Raw genomic sequence first — 19,320 nt, 5'->3', positions numbered from 1 at the left:
CAGTTGCCACGCTCCTGAATTTTCATCATGTGGCCATGAAGATGCTGCAACGTTCGTAACTGTGAAAAACGGTCGTAACTTGGGGTTTTTTCAATGCCTAAATGGAGTGTTGTAAGTCGAGGACTATCTGTGTTGGGCAAACTCAGAAAAGAAGTTTTTTTTGTTCCTCTCACACTCCCAAGCAGCTGAATTCCAGAAAGACGGGCGGCCGAATTTTTGGAAATCAAACTAAGATTGGGTGAAGGTAGCTGAGAAGTCAGAGGTGCCCAGAAAAAGATTGAGGAAGAATAACAGAATAACAGGAAAGGGACTTTGGAGGTCTTCTAGTCCAACCCCCTGCTCAAGCAGGAGACCCTATACCGTTCCAGACAAATGGCTGTCCAGTCTCTTCTTAAAAACCTCCAGTGATGGGAGCGCCCACAACTTCTGGTGGCGAGGAGTTCCACTGGTTAATTGTCCTCCCTATTAGGAAGTTTCTCCTAAACTGCAGGTTGCTTCTCTCTTTTATTAGTTTCCATCCATTGTTCCTTGTCCTGCCTTCGGGGGCTTTGGAAAATAAATCTTCTTTGGGGCAGCCCCTCAGATATTGAAACACTCCTATCCTGTCACCCCTAGTCCTTCTTTCCTCTAGACTAGCCAGACCCAATTCCTGCAACCGTTCTTCTTCTTCGTGTATGTTTTAGTTCAGTTCAAAAAGGGATTTTTTGTTGTTGTTGTTCCTCTCACTCTCCCAAGCAGCTGAAATCTGGCTGAATCTTTGGAAATCAAGTTAAAATTGGGTGAACGTAGCTGAGAAGTCAGGGGATCCCACGCGGAAGAGGAGGAGGAGGAGGAGGAGGAAGTGGTGGAAGAAGTAGGAGAAGGACTGTGAGGTCCTTGATTCTCTCTTGAGCTTGGTTGTTTTCTTGCAAATGTTTCACTACCAAACTAGATAACATCATATCAGTGGAGGAAGATGGGTTTGCAGAGGAGGAGGAGGAGGAGGAGGAGGAAGTAGGAGAAGGACTGTGAGGTCCTTGATTCTCTCTTGAGCTTGGTTATTTTCTTGCAAATGTTTCACCATCAAACTAGATAACATCATATCAGTGGAGGAAGGTGGGTTTGCAGAGGAGGAGGAGGAGGAGGAGGAAGAGGAGGAGGAGGAATAACAACTAAAAGCAGAAGCTTTTGCATATATACTGTGTGTTGCTGTATGCAGGCATTCAACTTAAAAGGACTGCCCCCCACCCTTGGTTTTCCACTCACTCTCCTCCTTTCTTTCTTTTAACGCACAAAGAACTGAACTGTGCAAGAAAAGCGCCCCGCCAGCATTGACTTGTGTGTTTGCCCCAGGTCAAACCGATGCTGTCTTTTAAAACCTTTACAAGCCGGCTCCGTATTTTTCACACCCTGCCTTCGCCCTTCCAAGAACCGTAAAGAACTGCGGCAAAGCGTTGTGCACCGACACGCACAAGTGCATCCCGCAAAAAAAAAAAAAAAAAAACACACAAAGAAAAGAGGGAAAGCTGTTCCAGGCATGCCGCGCTCCTACATGCACAAACACACACAGACACACACACACACAGACACACACACACAGGGAGACGCACATGGGTTTTTCCTCTGACTCCTTGCTCCCCTCAGTTTAATTACCACTAATGTAAACTCCGCTCCGTCTAAAAGAAACCTTGGCACGCTGCCTCGTCCCATAAATTCACTGCAAAGAGCTGGGTGCCACTGAGGGGTGTGTGTTTGTGTGTGTGTGTGTGTGTGTGTGTGTGTGTTTTCCTCCCCCCACCTCTTCTTCTTGATTTTTTTTTTAATTTAAAAAAAAAACACGGGGTATTGGCTCAAGGGCGGAAAGCTTTAAACGGGATCGTAAATGCTTATTACGCAGCCCATGCGCTGCCTTGATGGGATTAGCTGGAGGAAAAATTGATCATCGGGGTGTGTGTGTGTGGGGGGTGTTCTCTCTCTCTCTCTCTTCTCCCCCCACCCCAACTTAACAAAGAGCAGAGGGGGAAAACAGGGAGAGGGAGTGGGGGAATCCTCAACACACGACCCCCCGACCATTGAGATATTAAACTCCTGGGAAGAAGGGGCATTTTTGCAGGTGGGGCCCGAGGCAGAAAGGGAGGCAGGACACTAAAATGGCTAGAGTCCCCCAGGGTGGCTGGAGGGGAGGGGGGACCCCTTGGCAAAGGGTAGCCAAGGAGCCAGGCGCCCCCCTGAGATTCAGGCGAAAAGCTGGCTGCACCCAAAGTTGCCAGAAAAGGGGGAAAGTTGGATTCTTCCCCCGAGCTGCCAGCCTGTAAAAGGCTTTTTTCCAAATTCCGCGTTCCTCAACTTTAACTCTGTTAAAATGGGTGGACTTCAACTCCCAGAATTGCCCAGCCAGCGTAGCTTAGAAGTCCACCCACCTCAAAACTTGCAGAGGACTGAGAAGCGCTGCGTTAATTAGTCCTTTAATTAGCTCTGGTTGATCGGGGGCTCCCGATCCAATTAACACCCCGATTCCCAGCTTGCCAGTCCCAAACAACTGAATTGTGGGGTCTCCTTGGGGTCCTTTGCCATCCTTTGGGGAGCAGCGGCTCTGGTTCGTGGCAGGATTGTGCCCTGTTTAAGTGAAGATTGCTACCAACCTCTTCAGGAGGACTGTGGCAGCTCTTTTTTAACTAAGAAACCGTAGTGAATTGCATAGGTTTTGGGGAACTGCCCTTCTTCAGAGAGACATGGGGTGGAATAGACAGCAGATGTGGGGGGAAGGAAGGAAGGTAGAAAGGGAGGGAGGGAGGAAGGAAGGAAGGAAGGAAGGAAGGAAGGAAGGAAGGAAGGAAGGAGAACAGGAACTAAGAAAAAGGAAGGAAGAGGAAGAGAGGGGAGGGAGGAAAGAAGGAAAGGAAAGAGAACAGGAAGAAAGAGTAAGAGGAAAGAAGGAAGAGGAAGAGAGGGAGGGAGGAAAGAAGGAAAGGAAAGAGAACAGGAAGAAAGAGTAAGAGGAAAGAAGGAAGAGGAAGAGAGGGAGGGAGGAAAGAAGGGAAGGAAGGAAAACAGGAAGAAAGAGGAAGAGAAAGGAAGGAAGAGGAAGAGAGGGAGGGAGGAAAGAAGGGAAGGAAAGAGAACAGGAAGAAAGAGTAAGAGAAAGGAAGGAAGAGGAAGAAAAAGAGAGGGAGGGATGGAGGAAGGAAAAGATAAAGGCAAGGAGGGAGGGAGGAAGAACGGAGAGAGAAGGGGAACAAGAAGAAAGGGTAAGAGAAAAGGAAGAGGCAAAGGAAGACAGAGGGAAGGAAGGAAGGAAGGAAGGAAGGAAGGAAGGAAGGAAGGAAGGAAGGAAGGAAGGAAGGAAGGAAGGAAAAGATGAAGGTTGTGAGAGAGGGAGGGAAGAAGGAGAGAAGGGGAAGAGGTAGAAAGGGTTAGAGAAAAAGAAGAGAAAGAGGCAGAGGAAGAAGGAAAGAGGAAGAGAGAATGGAAGGAGAAGGAGAACAGGAAGAAAGGGGAAGAGGAAGGGAGGGAAGAGAAAGAGGGGAAGAGGAGGTTGATGACGCAGACCATAGGCAAGACAGATAACAAGCATCTAATCAATTAACAAATTCTAACGTGTTAAAATCCTGCAATGCTGATTAAGAGTTGGCTAGTTTAACTTTACATTCTTAGATCAGCCCGTCATCGAGGTGTATTTCCTTGCGGGCAAAAAGGATCCAGCTTCTCTCCAAAACCAGAATTCCCACCCACCCACCCACCCCCCATTATCAAAGCACCCCAGAGTCAGAGAGGTGGACAGGAGGACCCTGGGGAAAAAAAAACCCCACCCTTCGCCCAACTCGGTGGAATTTGCAAAAGGGTGTGATTTAGTAAAAGCAGCCCTTTCGGCGCCAAACCTCCCGTTTCTACAACCCCGGAAAGCAAATGCAAAAACCCAGACTCTCTACAATTGGATTTTGAAAAACCGCTCAATTTAGCTGCCATGAAGGAGCGCATTAGACCAGAGGAAGAAATTTCCACTTAATATGGAGGGGGTGCGGGGGGTGGGGGTGGATTTTCTGAAATGATCTTTAGAGCAATCGCTGCCAAACCGCCGCGTGTTTTTTCATGGCCCCTCCAGACAGGTGTGTGTGTGTGTGCGTGCGTGTGTGTGTTTTCAGGTAACCTCTTCTTTAGTTCATTTTCACTTAATCCTTTTGTTGGCATTAAGGATGCCTTGTCTTTAAATTAAAGAAAGTGGGAAAAGAGGAGAGGGAAATCTTGCAGGAGGGCAGGCAGGGAAGGGGGATTTGTGGGTGACGCTGCGTCGAAAAAGCGAATAAACCTTTCAAGATTAATAAGGGTGGCCGATTTTTTTTTTTTAAAAAAAAGACACCAACGTCTCTTGTTCTCTTCACCGATTCACCACTCATCGTTCTTTGGCCAGCTAGTACGATGAAAGGAAACGTGGATCGCTCGTAGAATCCTAGTTGGAAGGGATCTCAGAGGTCATCCAGTCCAACCCCCCCCCTGTTCAAGCAGGAGACCCTTACAGAATGAGAATTGAAAGGGACCTTGGAGGCCATCCAGTCCAGCCCCCTTCTCAAGCAAGAGACCCTTACAGAATGAGCGATTTAGAAGGGACCTCGGAGGTCATCCAGTCCAACCCCCCCCCGCTCAAGCAGGAGACCCTTACAGAATGACAGAGTTGAAAGGGACCTTGGAGGCCATCCAGTCCAGCCCCCTTCTCAAGCAAGAGACCCTTACAGAGTGAGCGAGTTAGAAGGGACCCTCGGAGGTCATCTAGTCCACCCCACCCCCGCTTCTCAAGCAGGAGACTCTTTTCGAGAAGATCCTCCAAATGGGCAGAGCTATGGGGCTTTTGACTTGAGCCACACAGCCCAGCAGCCGGCAAGCCCTCGGTGGAAGGGGGCATTGTTTTATTATAAACAAATGAATTCCGTGCTTTGCAGATTTCCCACTTTCCCCATCTTCCAACATACCTGAAGTTCGGGGCAGAGGCCCACTCGAGCGCCAGGCAGGCCAGATCCACCGTAGCGTAAACCAGGAGGAAGAAGATGGTGACCACGGCAGCGATGGTGTTCAGCTTCCCGGAAAACAGCACCAGCTGTGGGGAAAACACCAGCAAGGGAATCAGGAATCACGCCTGCCAATCACCAGACATCAGCCCCGCCCCCCTTTTCTTCTAGCACGTACCCAGAATCCCCCGGTTGGTAGGTGGGGATTCTGGGAATCCAAACTCAATGCATCTTCTCGAGGATTGGGGACGGCTACAAAGCACGAATTCTTGATTCTGCGGGGATCTTCTTATCCCTAAATTCAGCCAGTCCTCAATTTAGGAGAGTTTGTTTATTGACCGTTCCAAGTTACAACGGCCATGAAAAAAGTTGACTTAGGATTTGTTTCCCACCCCACCCTACTTACGACTGTTGCAGCATTCCCGTGGTCATGGGATCAAAATAGAACAGGATCCTTTATTGGGCAAGTGTGATTGGACCCACAAGGAATTTGTCTTGGTGCAAATAGGATAGGATAGGATAGGATAGGAGAGGAGAGGAGAGGAGAGGAGAGGAGAGGAGAGGATAGGAGAGGATAGGATAGGATAGCATAGCATAGCATAGCATAGCATAGCATAGCATAGCATAGCATAGCATAGCATAGAACAGAATAGAACAGGATAGGATTTTTTATTGGGCAAGTGTGATTGGACCCACAAGGAATTTGTCTTGGTGCAAATAGCATAGCATAGCATAGCATAGCATAGCATAGCATAGAACAGAATAGAACAGGATAGGATTTTTTATTGGGCAAGTGTGATTGGACCCACAAGGAATTTGTCTTGGTGCAAATAGCATAGCATAGCATATAGCATAGACAGTAGAGAGAGCATAGCATAGCATAGAACAGAATAGAACAGGATAGAAATTTTTTATTGGGCAAGTATGATTGGACCCACAAGGAATTTGTCTTGGTGCAAATAGAGTAGAGTAGAGTAGAGTAGAATAGGATAGGATAGGATAGGATAGGATAGGATAGGATAGAATAGGATTCTTTATTGGCCAAGTGTGATTGGACCCACAAGGAATTTGTCTTGGTGCAAATAGAATGGAATGGAATGGAATGGAAGGGAAGGGAAGGGAAGGGAAGGGAAGGGAAGGGAAGGGAAGGGAAGGGAAGAGAAGAGAAGAGAAGAGAAGAGAAGAGAAGAGAAGAGAAGAGAAGAGAAGAGAATGTATTGGAATGAAGAGTAGAATAGAGTAGAATTAGAACAGTTTCCTTCTGAGCAGCTTTTCTTTAAAATGGACAGTCCCCAAGGGTTAAAACTAAAAATCAAAAGCCATTCCCAACCCATATCAGCAAACAGCTTTACGCCCATTTCAAAAATGTTGTGCCAAACAGGTTCTGTTCAGACAAAAGGTTTGCCTTTAAATGCAGAAAAACAATAATCACAAAAACAAAAACAGGTCTATTTAAAAATGCTATTTGAATTTAAAAAAATAAAAGAAAACAGTCTCGGATTTTGCTTGGTTGAGCATCGATCCAGATTTTCTGATGTTATTTTGCTCTTAAAAAAAAAAAACAGCCACCAAGGATCTAAATGACAACTCCTATTTTAATTACTATTTTTGAACACGCTCTAGCTAGCTCAATAATGCATTTAGATGTAGATATATATTTTGAACAGAAAACTTTGTCATTATGGTAATGGTGCTTTTTTTTTAAAAAAAAATGAAGAGATAACTACCTTCTCATCTTTATTTTAGTATTTAGGAACTGTTGATCTATTATATCTGTATATGCTAAAAGCATCACAAACTATGCCATGGTTTTCTTTTAACCACAGCTTCTTCAACAAGCTACCATCAGTCGGACTTGGTTTACTTAAACCATGGTTTACACACCTCCACGGCTGAGTTCATGAAGTACGCATACTAAACCAAACCCAGACACAGAACATTATAATTTAGTCCATAAATTCATCAAAAGCATACTTAACTCCAAAAAAAACCCCAAACCCTCCAGTGTGGTGTAGTGTTTAGTGCTGGACCAGGAATGGACAGATTTAAATGACCCCAATTCACCCCTGCAAATGACTGGATGACTGTGAGCCAGTCCTTGTCTCAACCAAAGCCTACCTCACAAGGTTGTCGTTTGGAGGGAAATACCACGCTGATGTTCTAGAGCAAGGGTGTCAAACTTGCAGCCTCATGTTGTTGTCAGGTGACATATTGCGACTTTTCTCCCCTTCGCCAAAACGGGGGTGGGCGTGGCCAGCACATGACACATCCGCCCTCGGGCCATGAGTTTGACACCCCTGTTCTAGAGCAAGGGGTCTCCAAAGTTGGCAACTTTAAGACTTGTGGACTTCAACTCCCAGAATTCCTCCGCCAGCATGGACCTCTTGTGGACTTCAACTCCCAGACTTCCTCCGCCACCATGGACCTCTTGTGGACTTCAACTCCCAGAATTCCTCTGCCACCATGGACCTCTTGTGGACTTCAACTCCCAGACTTCCTCTGCCACCATGGACCTCTTGTGGACTTCAACTCCCAGAATTCCTCTACCACCATGGACCCCTTGTGGACTTCAACTCCCAGAATTCCTCCGCCACCATGGACCTCTTGTGGACTTCAACTCCCAGACCCTCTGCCACCATGGACCTCTTGTGGACTTCAACTCCCAGAATTCCTCTACCACCATGGACCCCTTGTGGACTTCAACTCCCAGAATTCCTCCGCCACCATGGACCTCTTTGGACTTCAACTCCCAGACTTCCTCTGCCAGCATGGACCTCTTGGGGACTTCAACTCCAAATTCCTCTGCCACCATGGACCTCTTGTGGACTCCCAGACTTCCTCCGCCACCATGGACCTCTTGGGGACTTCAACTCCCAGAATTCCTCCGCCACCATGGACCTCTTTGGACTTCAACTCCCAGACTTCCTCCGCCACCATGGACCTCTTGGGGACTTCAACTCCCAGAATTCCTCCGCCACCATGGACCTCTTGTGACTTCAACTCCCAGACTTCCTCCGCCACCATGGACCTCTTGGGGACTTCAACTCCCAGAATTCCTCCGCCACCATGGACCTCTTGTGGACTTCAACTCCCAGACTTCCTCCGCCACCATGGACCTCTTGGGACTTCAACTCCCAGAATTCCTCCGCCACCATGGACCTCTTGTGGACTTCAACTCCCAGACTTCCTCCGCCACCTGGACCTCTTGGGACTTCAACTCCCAGAATTCCTCCACCACCATGGACCTCTTGTGGACTTCAACTCCCAGACTTCCTCTGCCACCATGGACCTCTTGTGGACTTCAACTCCCAGACTTCCTCCACTAGCCATCTGGCAGAAGAATTCTGGGAGTTGTGGAGTCCCACAAGTCTTAAAGTTGCCAAGGTTGGAGACCCCTGACCGAGATTAACAAAACACAATGGCTTTGTTTGTAGAATGTGCCCTGTCTCAGCAAAGAAATCGTATTAAACCTTCGGGGTTAGGGCCTGATTCACACGGAGAATTACAAATTCTCCATCGTATATCTGGCTTAGCCGGCTGCGTGATCTGACGTGAATCCATGGTGGGGTGTGGAGAGGAAGGGGTTGCAATCCAGATAAGGAAGAGAGAGATCGGAGGAGGGAGCACCTTCCCAAGGAAATACAAGACAGGGCTTCCCATACAAATAAGAGCAAAGAAGCATGGTGGAATCTGCTCCGCTCCCGAAAGGAAAGATAATAATCAATATTCGTTTTATAACAATAAAACAACCCGGTGAAGCTGTTAAGGAGCATTTCTGAGAGTATGTCCGATTGCCCGGGCATTATTCAGTGAGAAAACCAGGCGCAATGTGGACCAAATAACTGTCTGGTTTGGCTCTGCAACCCAACAGGACAGACACAGACTCCAGAGGATACTTAGGACTGCAGAAAAAAACAATGGCTACCGACCTGCCTTCCATGGAGGACCTGTGTACTGCACCCTGAGTCAAAAAGAGGGCTGTGAAAATATCTACAGAAGTCTGCACTGCTATTCCTGTTAACCTTCTCATCGCTCCTTATCGCCTATCCCCTCCCGTTTGTGACTATGTGACTGTAACTTTGTCGCTTGCATCCTTACGATTTATATGGACTGTTTTCTAGAATGATTTGATTGCTGCTTGTACCCCATGACTATCATTAAGTGTTGTACCTGATGATTCTTGACTCTTGATGAATGCATCTTTATGGACACTGAGAGCATTTTCACCAAGACAAATTCCTGGTGTGTCCAATCACACTTGGCCAATAAAGAATTCTATCTATCCTACCCCTAAGTTACATTCCTCCTGTTTGCACTGGCATCTGGGTACCTTACAGTAGCACCCCCCCTGGTTTGCCCACTCAAAACAAGCCGGCTCTTTTCAAACCGTGGCCTGATCTGCCGGTAATTGCCGGAGGGATGTGGTGGGGGTGTGTGTGTGTGCGGGTAGCAGAGATAAGAGGCCTGAGATAATTCAAGCCATTTAAGCAATTGGGGACCTCTAGCCAATAGCGAGTTAATAGCGTGAGCCAAGCCGAGATTGTGCCTGGTTGCCCGTAATGGAGCCGCGGAGGCCACTCCCCTGATACTCGCCTTTGATTTATAATTCATTTAGCGGCTCATCAAAGCAAAGGAGCCGCTTCTGAAAGACACCGGATGACGTTGCTTAGGGAGCACGCAAGAGGAGGCAGAAGGTGTCTCCTCCGCACATGATGGGTGTCACCAGGAGCGCCCAGGAGGAAGAAAAATTCAATAAGCCAACATCTGTGGCGTTGCTGCAATCCAGGAGGGTGTCAAACCTTGTCTGGGGCAGGGTGGGGGGTGTTAATGGACCCCATCAGGGGTGCTGGGTCACGGAGGGAAAACCTGCTTAGCTCCCATCGATCATTTCTTTGGGGAAAAGCAAAGCCTTCGATCCACGTTTCTCCTTTCATGTTCATTGTTTTCCGAGGAGAAAAGGCTTAGCTTAGCGCTGGGTGCAATGCACACTTTTTTTCCAAGTCCCCCTTTGCACTCCTCCTCGGCGTACAACAGTTTGTTTAGTGTACCGTTCGAAGTTACAACACCCTGAAAGAAGCGAGACGACCCATTTTTCACACTTTAGAGGCAGTCGGTCGTGTGATTTACATTCAGATGCTTGACAACTGATTCCCATTTATGACGGTGCCAACCTCCCCGCGGCTCCTGAGATCCACTTTTGTGACCTTCTGGCAAGCAACGTCAACGGGGAACCCAGATTCGTTTAACAACCGCGTTGCTAATTTAACAACTGCGGTGATTCACTTAACCATTGTGGCAAGAAAGGTCATACAATGAGGCCAAGTTCACTTAAGAAATGTCTCCCTTAGCAACATAAACGTTGTGGTCGGAAGTCAAGGACTGCCTGTAATGGAGCCAGCGTTGCTGACTAAGGGCTGACACTCTGCAAGATAAAGTGGACCCTGGAATAAGAACCTTCTGAGCTCCAGAACAAGGTCAGTTCCAGGAGAAAAAAACTCCCTCTGCCTATAGGTAGCCAAGTGCCCCATTTTTTTTTGGCAAAAAAGTGCAATCATCTATCTATCTATCTATCTATCTGTCTGTCTGTCTGTCTGTCTGTCTGTCTATCTATCTATCTATCTATCTATCTATCTATCTATCTATCTATCTATCTATCTATCTATCTATCTATCTATCTATCTATCTATCTATCTATCTATCTATCTATCTATCTATCTATCTATCTATCTATCATCTATCTATATGTGAAATACCCCTCATGCATCATCACAAAATCTCCAGGCCCGTAAAGCTTACAAATTTGAAATTTGGCACATATGTTCTTCTTGGCTTCTAGAGGCTCACTAAGAAAGGATTTTTCAAAATGACCATCAGAGTATTAGTATTTCCTATATTATTATTATTAACACGCTCTGATGCTAAGAAGTTCTACGCCCCCACCCCACCTGAAAAGAAATCTGTTCCAAATGCAAAACACAAGCAGAGGAGTTTCTGTTTTAGTTTCACAGCACCAAGCAGCTTTATTACACAACAGTTGAGCTAGGCCATACCCAGACGCCTTCCTGTCTCCTATTTGCTCACACAGCAAATACTGTTTCAGTTTCCAAACAGCCCTCAACTCTCTCACACACTGACAGGACGCTAGCCAGATGGATACCAATGGATGCTGGTAGGCAGAGGCACAGTTTCCCCCGCCCCCTTATTTTCCTTCCCAAAAACTAAGCCCCACCACATAGTTTTGTAGCGAAGCACGGGTAACGAGCTAGTTTATGAATATACAGCCTCTGTGGCGCAGTGGTTAGAGTGCAGTACTGCAAGCTACTTCTGCTGCAGCCAGCTGCCTACAATTTGGCAGTTCAAATCCCACCAGGCTCAACGTTGACCCAACCTTCCATCCTTCCGAGGTGGGTAAAATGAGGACCCAGATTGTTGGGGGCAAGAGGCTGCCTCTGTAAACCATTTAGGGAGAGCTGCAAAGCACGGTGGAGCAGCGTATAAGTCTGCGTGCTATTGCTATCTCTGCCATGGTGGTGCAGCGGTTAGAATGTGGTATTGCAGGCTGACTCTGCCCAGTGAGCAGCTCGATCCTGACCGGTTCAAGGTTGACTCAGCCTTCCGTCCTTCCGAGGTGAGTAAAATGAGAACCCAGATTGTTGGGGGCAAGAGGCTGACTCTGTAAACCCGTCAGAGAGGGCCGTAAAGCACTATGAAGCGGTATATAAGTCTTAAGTGCTATTACTATTGCTATATCCAGTAGCTTAAAGGAATTTGACATTACAAAACACTCGCAGCAACCAAGCGCCCCATTTTTGATCACGTGAAGACAGGATCATGTGATCAAAATCCAGACACTTGACAACTGACCCTTATTTATGACGGCTGTAGCATCCCAGGGGTCACACCTTCCCCTTTAACGACCTTCTGACAAGCAAAGTCAGTAAGGGAAAGCCAGATTCCCTTCCCAACCACGTTACTAACTGCAGTGATTCACTTGACAACGGCGGCAAGGGAAGTCGTAAAACGGGGCCAAACCGACTTAAGAAATCTTCTCGCTTAGCAAACAGAAATGGGGGCTCCATTGCGGTCGTAAGTCGAGGACTACCTATTCCTGTTTGTCCGTCTTCCCAGGCGTGCAACACCAGTTTAACCTCTCCAAGCCTCCTTCCGTCCGCCAAGTGGCAGCTCCCACATTGCCCACAGCAGCAATGGGAGGGGGGAGGGTGTTGCTTCTACTGGTTCCCCCTTGCCCCCTCCTCATTCTTCTCAACCGCTCAGCAATGACTGGCTAATGGGGCAATTTTTTTTTTTTATTCTTCGCATTACACCAATGATTTTGTCCAATTTACCGTGTCATTCAGAGAGGCGAAGATAACAGCACCCGCAGATTAGATGGCGGGAGTTCTCTGGAGAAGACAGGCTTGGCCTCCGTTTCGGGAACGGAATCAGCTCGTCGTGCTCAGACACACCGGAACCGGGATGGGGGTGGGGGGGCATCGGACCAAACGGCCCAGACGCTTCTGGCACGACCTGCGGCTCAGACCTGGGCGGTCTGAACCTGTGGCACGCAGAGCCATTTGTGCCGGCATGCGACCTGCAGGCAAACTTACCTCACTGCGCATGCGCGCGCCTCACAGCTGATTTTTGGACGGTTTTTGAGGCCTTTTTCGGCCTCCCGGAGACTTTAGGAAGGCTTCCGCAGGCTTTTCGGGACAAAAACTAGGCCCGTTGCATCACTTCCTGTTTTTCCGGAAATACCGGAAGTGATGAAACAGGCCTAGTTTTCGGCCTGAGAAGCCTGCAGAAGCCTTCCTAAAGCCTCTGGGAAGCTAAAAAAAGCCTCAAACTGGCCAAAAATCAGCTGTGAGGTGCAGCGCAGGTAAGGGGGTGGCGGGGGGAAATTGCGCGCGCATGTGTAGGAGTCGTGGGGAGGCGCATGTTGCCTTCTGGGTGCTGGCACATGAATGCAAGCATGCAAGCATGCACACAATTTTTTGGCACAGGAGCCCCAAAAAGTTAGCCACCGCTGTCCTAATTAATTCATGAGCCTCAAGCCAAGTCTCAAAAGAAATTCAATTATTTATTATGTATTTATCACATGTCGGCACCTTTCCCAAGTGCAGTCTGGCTCTGCCCTACGTAATTTACTACCCACCTTTGACCCTGTCCCCCCACTCCTCCCAGGGTGTGTCATAAATCACATTCTCCAATAGAGCACTTCTGGGGCTGTAGACAACCCACCTCTCCCATGTGTGCTGCATGGGGAATTCTGGGAACTGAAGTCCTCATATACTGACTAGGGCGCGGGTATAATAACTCGCGGCATCACATTGCCGTCACGTGATGCTTTGAGGTATTTCTCTCCTTTGCGGAGCTGGGGTGGGCGTGGCCTGCGCGTGATGCATCCAGCATGCGGGCAGCCAATTTGACCCTTAGGCTAGGGAATTCTGGGAGTTGAAGTCCATGCATGCTATATAGGGAATTCTGGAAGTTGAAATCTGTGCATGCTGGCTGGGGAATTCTGGGAGCTGAGGTCTTCCTATACTGACTAGGGAATTCTGGGAGCTGAAGTCCACATATGTTGTCTGGGGAATTCTGGGAGTTGAAGTCCCCAATTCTTGAAACATTGACCCTGTTGTCTTCTATGAAAGCAGAGCCATGCTTAGCAGATGCTTATGGGACCCACTTCTTATACAGGCCAAAGCAGAAGCCCACCCCATCGCCAACATTACCCCACTCCCACCCACACCCAAAAAACTTTTTCTAACGCGACTTCTCTCCTCTGTGCTGAACCTTGGCAAACTGTTTGATCAAACGCTGATCTCCCGTGTTCCTTTTCTAATGCATTTTTATCCCTGCATTTCCAAATGTGGTGGCTCTCTCCAAAAATTGGTCTCTGGAGGCAGTGAGACACTATAAACCTACGCCGGGTAGATCAAAATGTTATTTGAAAGATAAGACCATGAAGACAGTATCCCAGGAAATATTTTCGGACTTTTTAAAAGTTTCTGGATGGTGGGGGGGTTAATCATATTCTCATAAGCCCATCGTGGCGATTTTCAGTGTAGCCAGCAGACACCCCAGCCTAGCTTTTATTTGCTACTGATAGAACCGCTCTTTCAAGAATATTAGCAGGGCAGAGGGCAAAGAAGTCAAAATGGCGGCTGGAGCTGCATGATAAAGTCTCACTATCTATGGAAGTGGTCTAACTCCCCTCTCAATTTTTCAGAATTTAGAATAGCAGAGCTGGAAGGGACCTTGGAGGTCTTCTAGTCCAACCCCTTGTTCAGGCGGGAAATCCTACACCATTTCAGACAAATGGTTATCCAATCTCTTCTTTAAAACCTCCAGTGTTGGAGCATGCACAACTTCTGGAGGCAAGTTGTTCCACTGATTAATTGTTCTAATTGTCAGGAAATTTCTCCTTAAGTCGAGGTTGCTTCTCTCCTTGATGAGTTTCCACCCGTTGCTTCTTGTCCCTGTAGCTCAGGTGCTTTGGAGAATAGCTTGACCCCCTCTTCTTTGGGGCAGCCCCTGAAATATTGGAAGACTGCTATCCTGTCTCCCCTAGTCCTTCTTTTCATCAGACGAGACAAGCCCAGTTCCTGCAACCGTTCTTCATATATTTTAGAGCCCCCATTTCCCTAATCCTCTTTCTTGCTCTTCTCTGCACCCTTTCTAGAGTCTCAACATCTTTTTTACATCACGGCGACCAAAACTGGGTGCAGTATTCCAAGGGTGGCCTTACCAAGGCCTTATCAAGTGGAATTAACACTTCACAGGATCTTGATTCTATCCCTCCGTTTATGCAGCCTAGGACTGTGTTGGCTTTTTTTGGCAGCTGCTGCACACGGCTGGCTTATATTTAAGTGATTGTCCACTAGGACTCCGAGATCCGCCTCATAGTTACTGCTATTGAGCAAGGTACCACATATACTGTACCTATGCATTTGGTTTTCCTCTGATGTTTTCAAAGCTGCTAACTCAGATAACAGATAATCAGAGTTGGAAGGGACCTCGTACATCATCTAGTCCAACTCCCTGCCCAAGCAGGAGACCCTACACCATTTCAGACAGATGGCAGTCCAATCTCTTCTTGAAAGCCTCCAGGGATGAAGCTCACCCACAACTTCTGAAAGCAACTCCTGTTCCATGGGTTGATTGTTCTCCCTGTCAGAAAGTTTCTCCTTATTTCCAGGTTGAATCTTTCCTTGAACTCAAACCATCTCTTGGAACAATTTTCTATCAGGTAATCCTTGACTTACAACAGTTTATTAAAGACCGTTTGAAGTTACAAAGGGACTTGTGACCGTTTTTCACACTTAAGACCGTTGTAGCATTCCCAATGGTGACGTGATCGAAATTCAGGCGCTGGGCAACTGTCTCATATTAATGACGGTTGCGGTGTCCCAAAGGTCATGGGATACTCACTTTTGCGGCCTTCTGGCAATTGACGTCAACGGGGAAACCTAACAACCATGTTATTACCTGAACAACTGCAGTGATTTCTCCTCGCAACTGTGGCAAGGAAGCTCGTAAAAAATGGGGCAAAATACGCTTCCCAAATGCCCCGCTTGGCGACAGACGTTTTGGGCTCCACTGGGGTCGTAAATCGAGGACTACCTGTAAAGAACTTTCTCTCCAATAGGAATAAGAGTCTAAATATGAGACGAGGGCTCAAATTTCAGTTATTGCCGTGCCTTCACATCTGGAATTCCTTCTCTTGTCCTGCCGGACTAATTACCTCATCTTGCCTTGATTGGACTTATAGTTACAGTTTTTGTTGACCATGTTTTGGACTTGATTCTCTGCAGCCAAAGGCTGTTCCTCGGACTTTTTCTCCAGCCCAGAAGGTAACCAGGACATTGGAGGCAAAGTTGGAGCTAATAAAGGGACTCCTACTGATTATCTGACCGTGTTGCCTTTGTGCCACGCCCCGGGTCATCACACCCTCTACCATTTCAGACAAATGTTTGTTCAGTCTCTTCTTCAAAACCCTGCAGTGATGAAGCACCCACAACTTCTGAAGGCAGGTAGTTCCACTGATTAATTGCCAGGAAATTTCTCCTTACTTCTAGGTTGCTTCTCTCCTGGATGAGTTTCCATCCATTGTTTCTTGTCCTGCCCTCAGGTGCTTTGGAGGGTAGCTTGAACCCCTCTTCTTTGTGAGACCCTCAAATATTGGAACACTGCTATCATGTCACCCTTAGGCCTTCTTTTCATCAAACTAGACATACCCAGTTCCAGATTGTTTTATCCTGCCTTGTTTATATATGTAAAAATAAAAAAAACTCAAAGACAACAAACATACCTCATGCAGTTTTCTCTGTGTCTGTCCTGAATTCTATACTATTTAACGTCACTGATGTCCCCACTGGGTTTCTAGGGCATCGTCCTGATTTATTTGTTCAATCAATTTATACACCAGCTTGCATCTCCAGAAAAGAAAAATAGATAGATGCATATTTTCCAGCGTGTCCTGCCAGGGCAATTTTTTATCTCACTTTGTCTTCCGGGTGACAGTTCCGAAAGGCATTAGAAAACTCAGCGGTGACAACCAAAGTGGTAAGAAATTATTGGGGGCCCCGATTCACATGACGATCAAAATGTTTAGCCTCCTCCGCTGTTTCACTTCCCTTGCAGAAAGGGAAGGATTCGCATCTGCCCCTGCTTCTTAACACGTCGTCCTCGACTTATGACTACAATGGGGCCCAGAATTTCCGTTGCTAAGTGAAGAGGTTGTTAAGAGAGTCATGTCCGAAGTTACGAACTTTTTTGGAGTGATGGTTAAGGCAACACGGCAGTTGTTGTTAAGTCAAGGACTAGATTTTGGGGGATTCTGTGAGCCTAGGAACAGAGGTGAGCCTCAACATCTGGCGTGCCAGTCAGCTGTTCCATGGATAGTGGCGAGGGCAGCAGGAGCAATAGAGTTGGCAAGCTATTAATCTGTATTGACCCACCAGCTGCCAGAAAAGCTGGCGACAGACTCGGACAGTGAGGGAGTTGGGGAGGAACTTGCGCCAGTCCTGGAGTCTGGGGAAGGCCCTGATGGATGCTCTGCGTCAGAAGCAGAGAGAGGGCCGACATTTCCCAGCTGCCTTCAGAGTCGGCGATAAGTGGGGGAAAAGAACAGCTGGAGCCTGTCCCAGATGGGCGTATGCACAAGGCTGTCAGGAGAGCAGAACAATTAAGGAACACGGGCCAACTCAGAAGGAAAGGCACACACAGATGCTGAATGGCCCCTTTCTTGGGAATAAATACAAGCAAAAGGGGAGCGGTGATTGCAGGAGACCATATTTCTTTTGAAGGATTTGCTTAACAGAGTTCGTGCCTCACAGAGACTCCTTGCCAGGTATTTGGTTTACAGCTTTGCGACTGGAAGCTCTCGGCCTGGCAGCTATCCAAGGACTGACAAGGTCTGTTCTTGCAATTGACCCTTGGGAGGATTATCACTTGGACATTTCTGTGTGTGTGAATCAGTGCTGGTATGCTACCGGTTCAGACCGGTTTTCCCGAACTGGTAGTAAAGCTAAAAAAAAAAAAGCCTCCCGCGATCACGCCTTTGTGCTTTTCTTTATCCTCTCAGCTGATTGGCGCTGCAGGCTTCAGCTGGTGTGGGGAAAGCTGCATGCACGATCATCAAACTGGTAGTGAGGCATGCAGGATTCCACTGCTGGTGTGAATGCCCTGAATTCAGTGACTAAATAAAGAGGGGGTTTGGGATAAGGAGCCTGTTTCTTGGTTTTGCTAAGGCGGGGTCAGAACATAATTCAAATTTCTAGGTTCTATCATATCACAAGGCCTAAAATGGACAACCAACATCAAAAACATCATCAAAAAAGCACCACAAAGAATGTTCTTTCTGCGCCAACTCAGGAAGCTCAAATTGCCCAAGGAGCTGCTGATACAGTTCTACAGAGGAATGACTGAGCCTTCCTCTGCACTGCTATAACTGTCTGGTTTTGTAATGCATCCCAACAGGATAGACACAGACTCCAGAGGATAATTAGGACTGCAGAAAAAAACAATGGCTACCAGCCTCCCTTCCATGGAGGACCTGTGTACTGCACGAGTCAAAGTGGGCTGTGAAAATATTTACAGACCCCTCACATCCCGGACATAAACTGTTTCAACTCCTTCCCTCAAAAGACGCTATAGAGCACTGCACACCAGAACAACTAGACGCAAGGGGAGTTTTTCCCCAAACGCCATCCCTCTGCTAAACAAATAATCCCCTCAAAACTGTTCAACTATTACAAAGTCTGCACTACTATTACTATTAATCTTCTCATCACTCCTTATCGTCCATCCCCTCTCACTTGTGACTGTATGACTGTAACTTTGTCACTTGTATCCTTACGATTTATACTGACCGTTTCCTAGTATGATTTGATTGCTGATCACACCCTATGACTATCATTAAGTGTTGTACCTGATGATTCTTGACTCTTGACGGATGTCTCTTTTGTTTTATGGACACGGAGAGCATTTGCACTAAAGACAAATTCCTTGTGTGTTCAATCACACTTGGCCAATAAAGAATTCAATTCAATTCAATTCAATTCAATTCAATTCAATTCAATTCTATTCTAATCAATTCTATTCTATGAAACGGCTTGCCTCTGGAAGTGCTGGGTGCTCCAATACCGGAGGCTTTAAAGAAGAGACTGGACAGCCACTTGTCTGAAACAGAAGAGGGTCCCTTGCTTGAGGAGAGGGTTGGACTAGAAGACCTCCAAGGTCCCTTCCAGTTCTGTTATTCTGTTTTTAAAAGTTCTTCCCCAAGTTTCCAGAACTACTCACCATTTAAACCACAGTGGGGCTATTTCTCCTCTTACAGCCAGATGGCAGCACCCACAACACTCTGGTTGATCTCAGAAAGCTAACCAGTTCAGACCCTGATGTTGTGCTTGACTTACAGCTATTCATTTAGTGACCGTTTCAAGCTACGACAACCCTGAAACAAGTGACTTGCGACTGCTTTTCACATTCACGACTGTTGCAGCCTCTCCATGGCCACACGATCAAAATTCACACGCTGCTTGGCAACTGACTTCTATTTATGACACTTGCCGTGTCCTCGGTGGGGTCACGCAATCAAGGGGAAGTGAAGTCAACGGGGGAAGCCACGATCCACTTAACGGCTGTGTTGCTAATTTAACAACGGCAGTGATTCACTTTAACAAGCGCTGGCAAGGGAGGTCGTAAAAATGGGGGAAGGTCACTTAACAGTTCTCTCGCTTAGCAATCAATGGAAATTGTGGGCTCAATCGTGTTCGCAAGACGAGAGCAACCTGCCTTCCCTAAATCCTAAACTAATCCAGTCACCTGCATTCACTGGAAC

General features: G+C 47.2%; 1 protein-coding gene across 1 annotated transcript in view; it reads right to left on the bottom strand.

The window, feature by feature from the left end:
- Window positions 1-19,320, bottom strand: part of LOC113449869 (solute carrier family 12 member 9-like) — a 124,902-nt gene that overhangs the window by 46,588 nt on the left and 58,994 nt on the right. Inside the window, exon 9 of the mRNA XM_026721002.2 lies at window positions 4,944-5,068. Within this exon, the coding sequence (XP_026576787.2) occupies window positions 4,944-5,068 (125 nt within the window). The remainder of the gene's footprint in view (window positions 1-4,943; window positions 5,069-19,320) is intronic.

The sequence above is a fragment of the Pseudonaja textilis genome, chromosome 4, assembly GCF_049901715.1.
Source record: "Pseudonaja textilis isolate UNSWEBS1 chromosome 4, rPseTex1.2, whole genome shotgun sequence".
Classification (NCBI taxonomy): Eukaryota; Metazoa; Chordata; class Lepidosauria; order Squamata; family Elapidae; genus Pseudonaja; species Pseudonaja textilis.
This window is presented reverse-complemented; position numbering and strand designations above follow the sequence as displayed.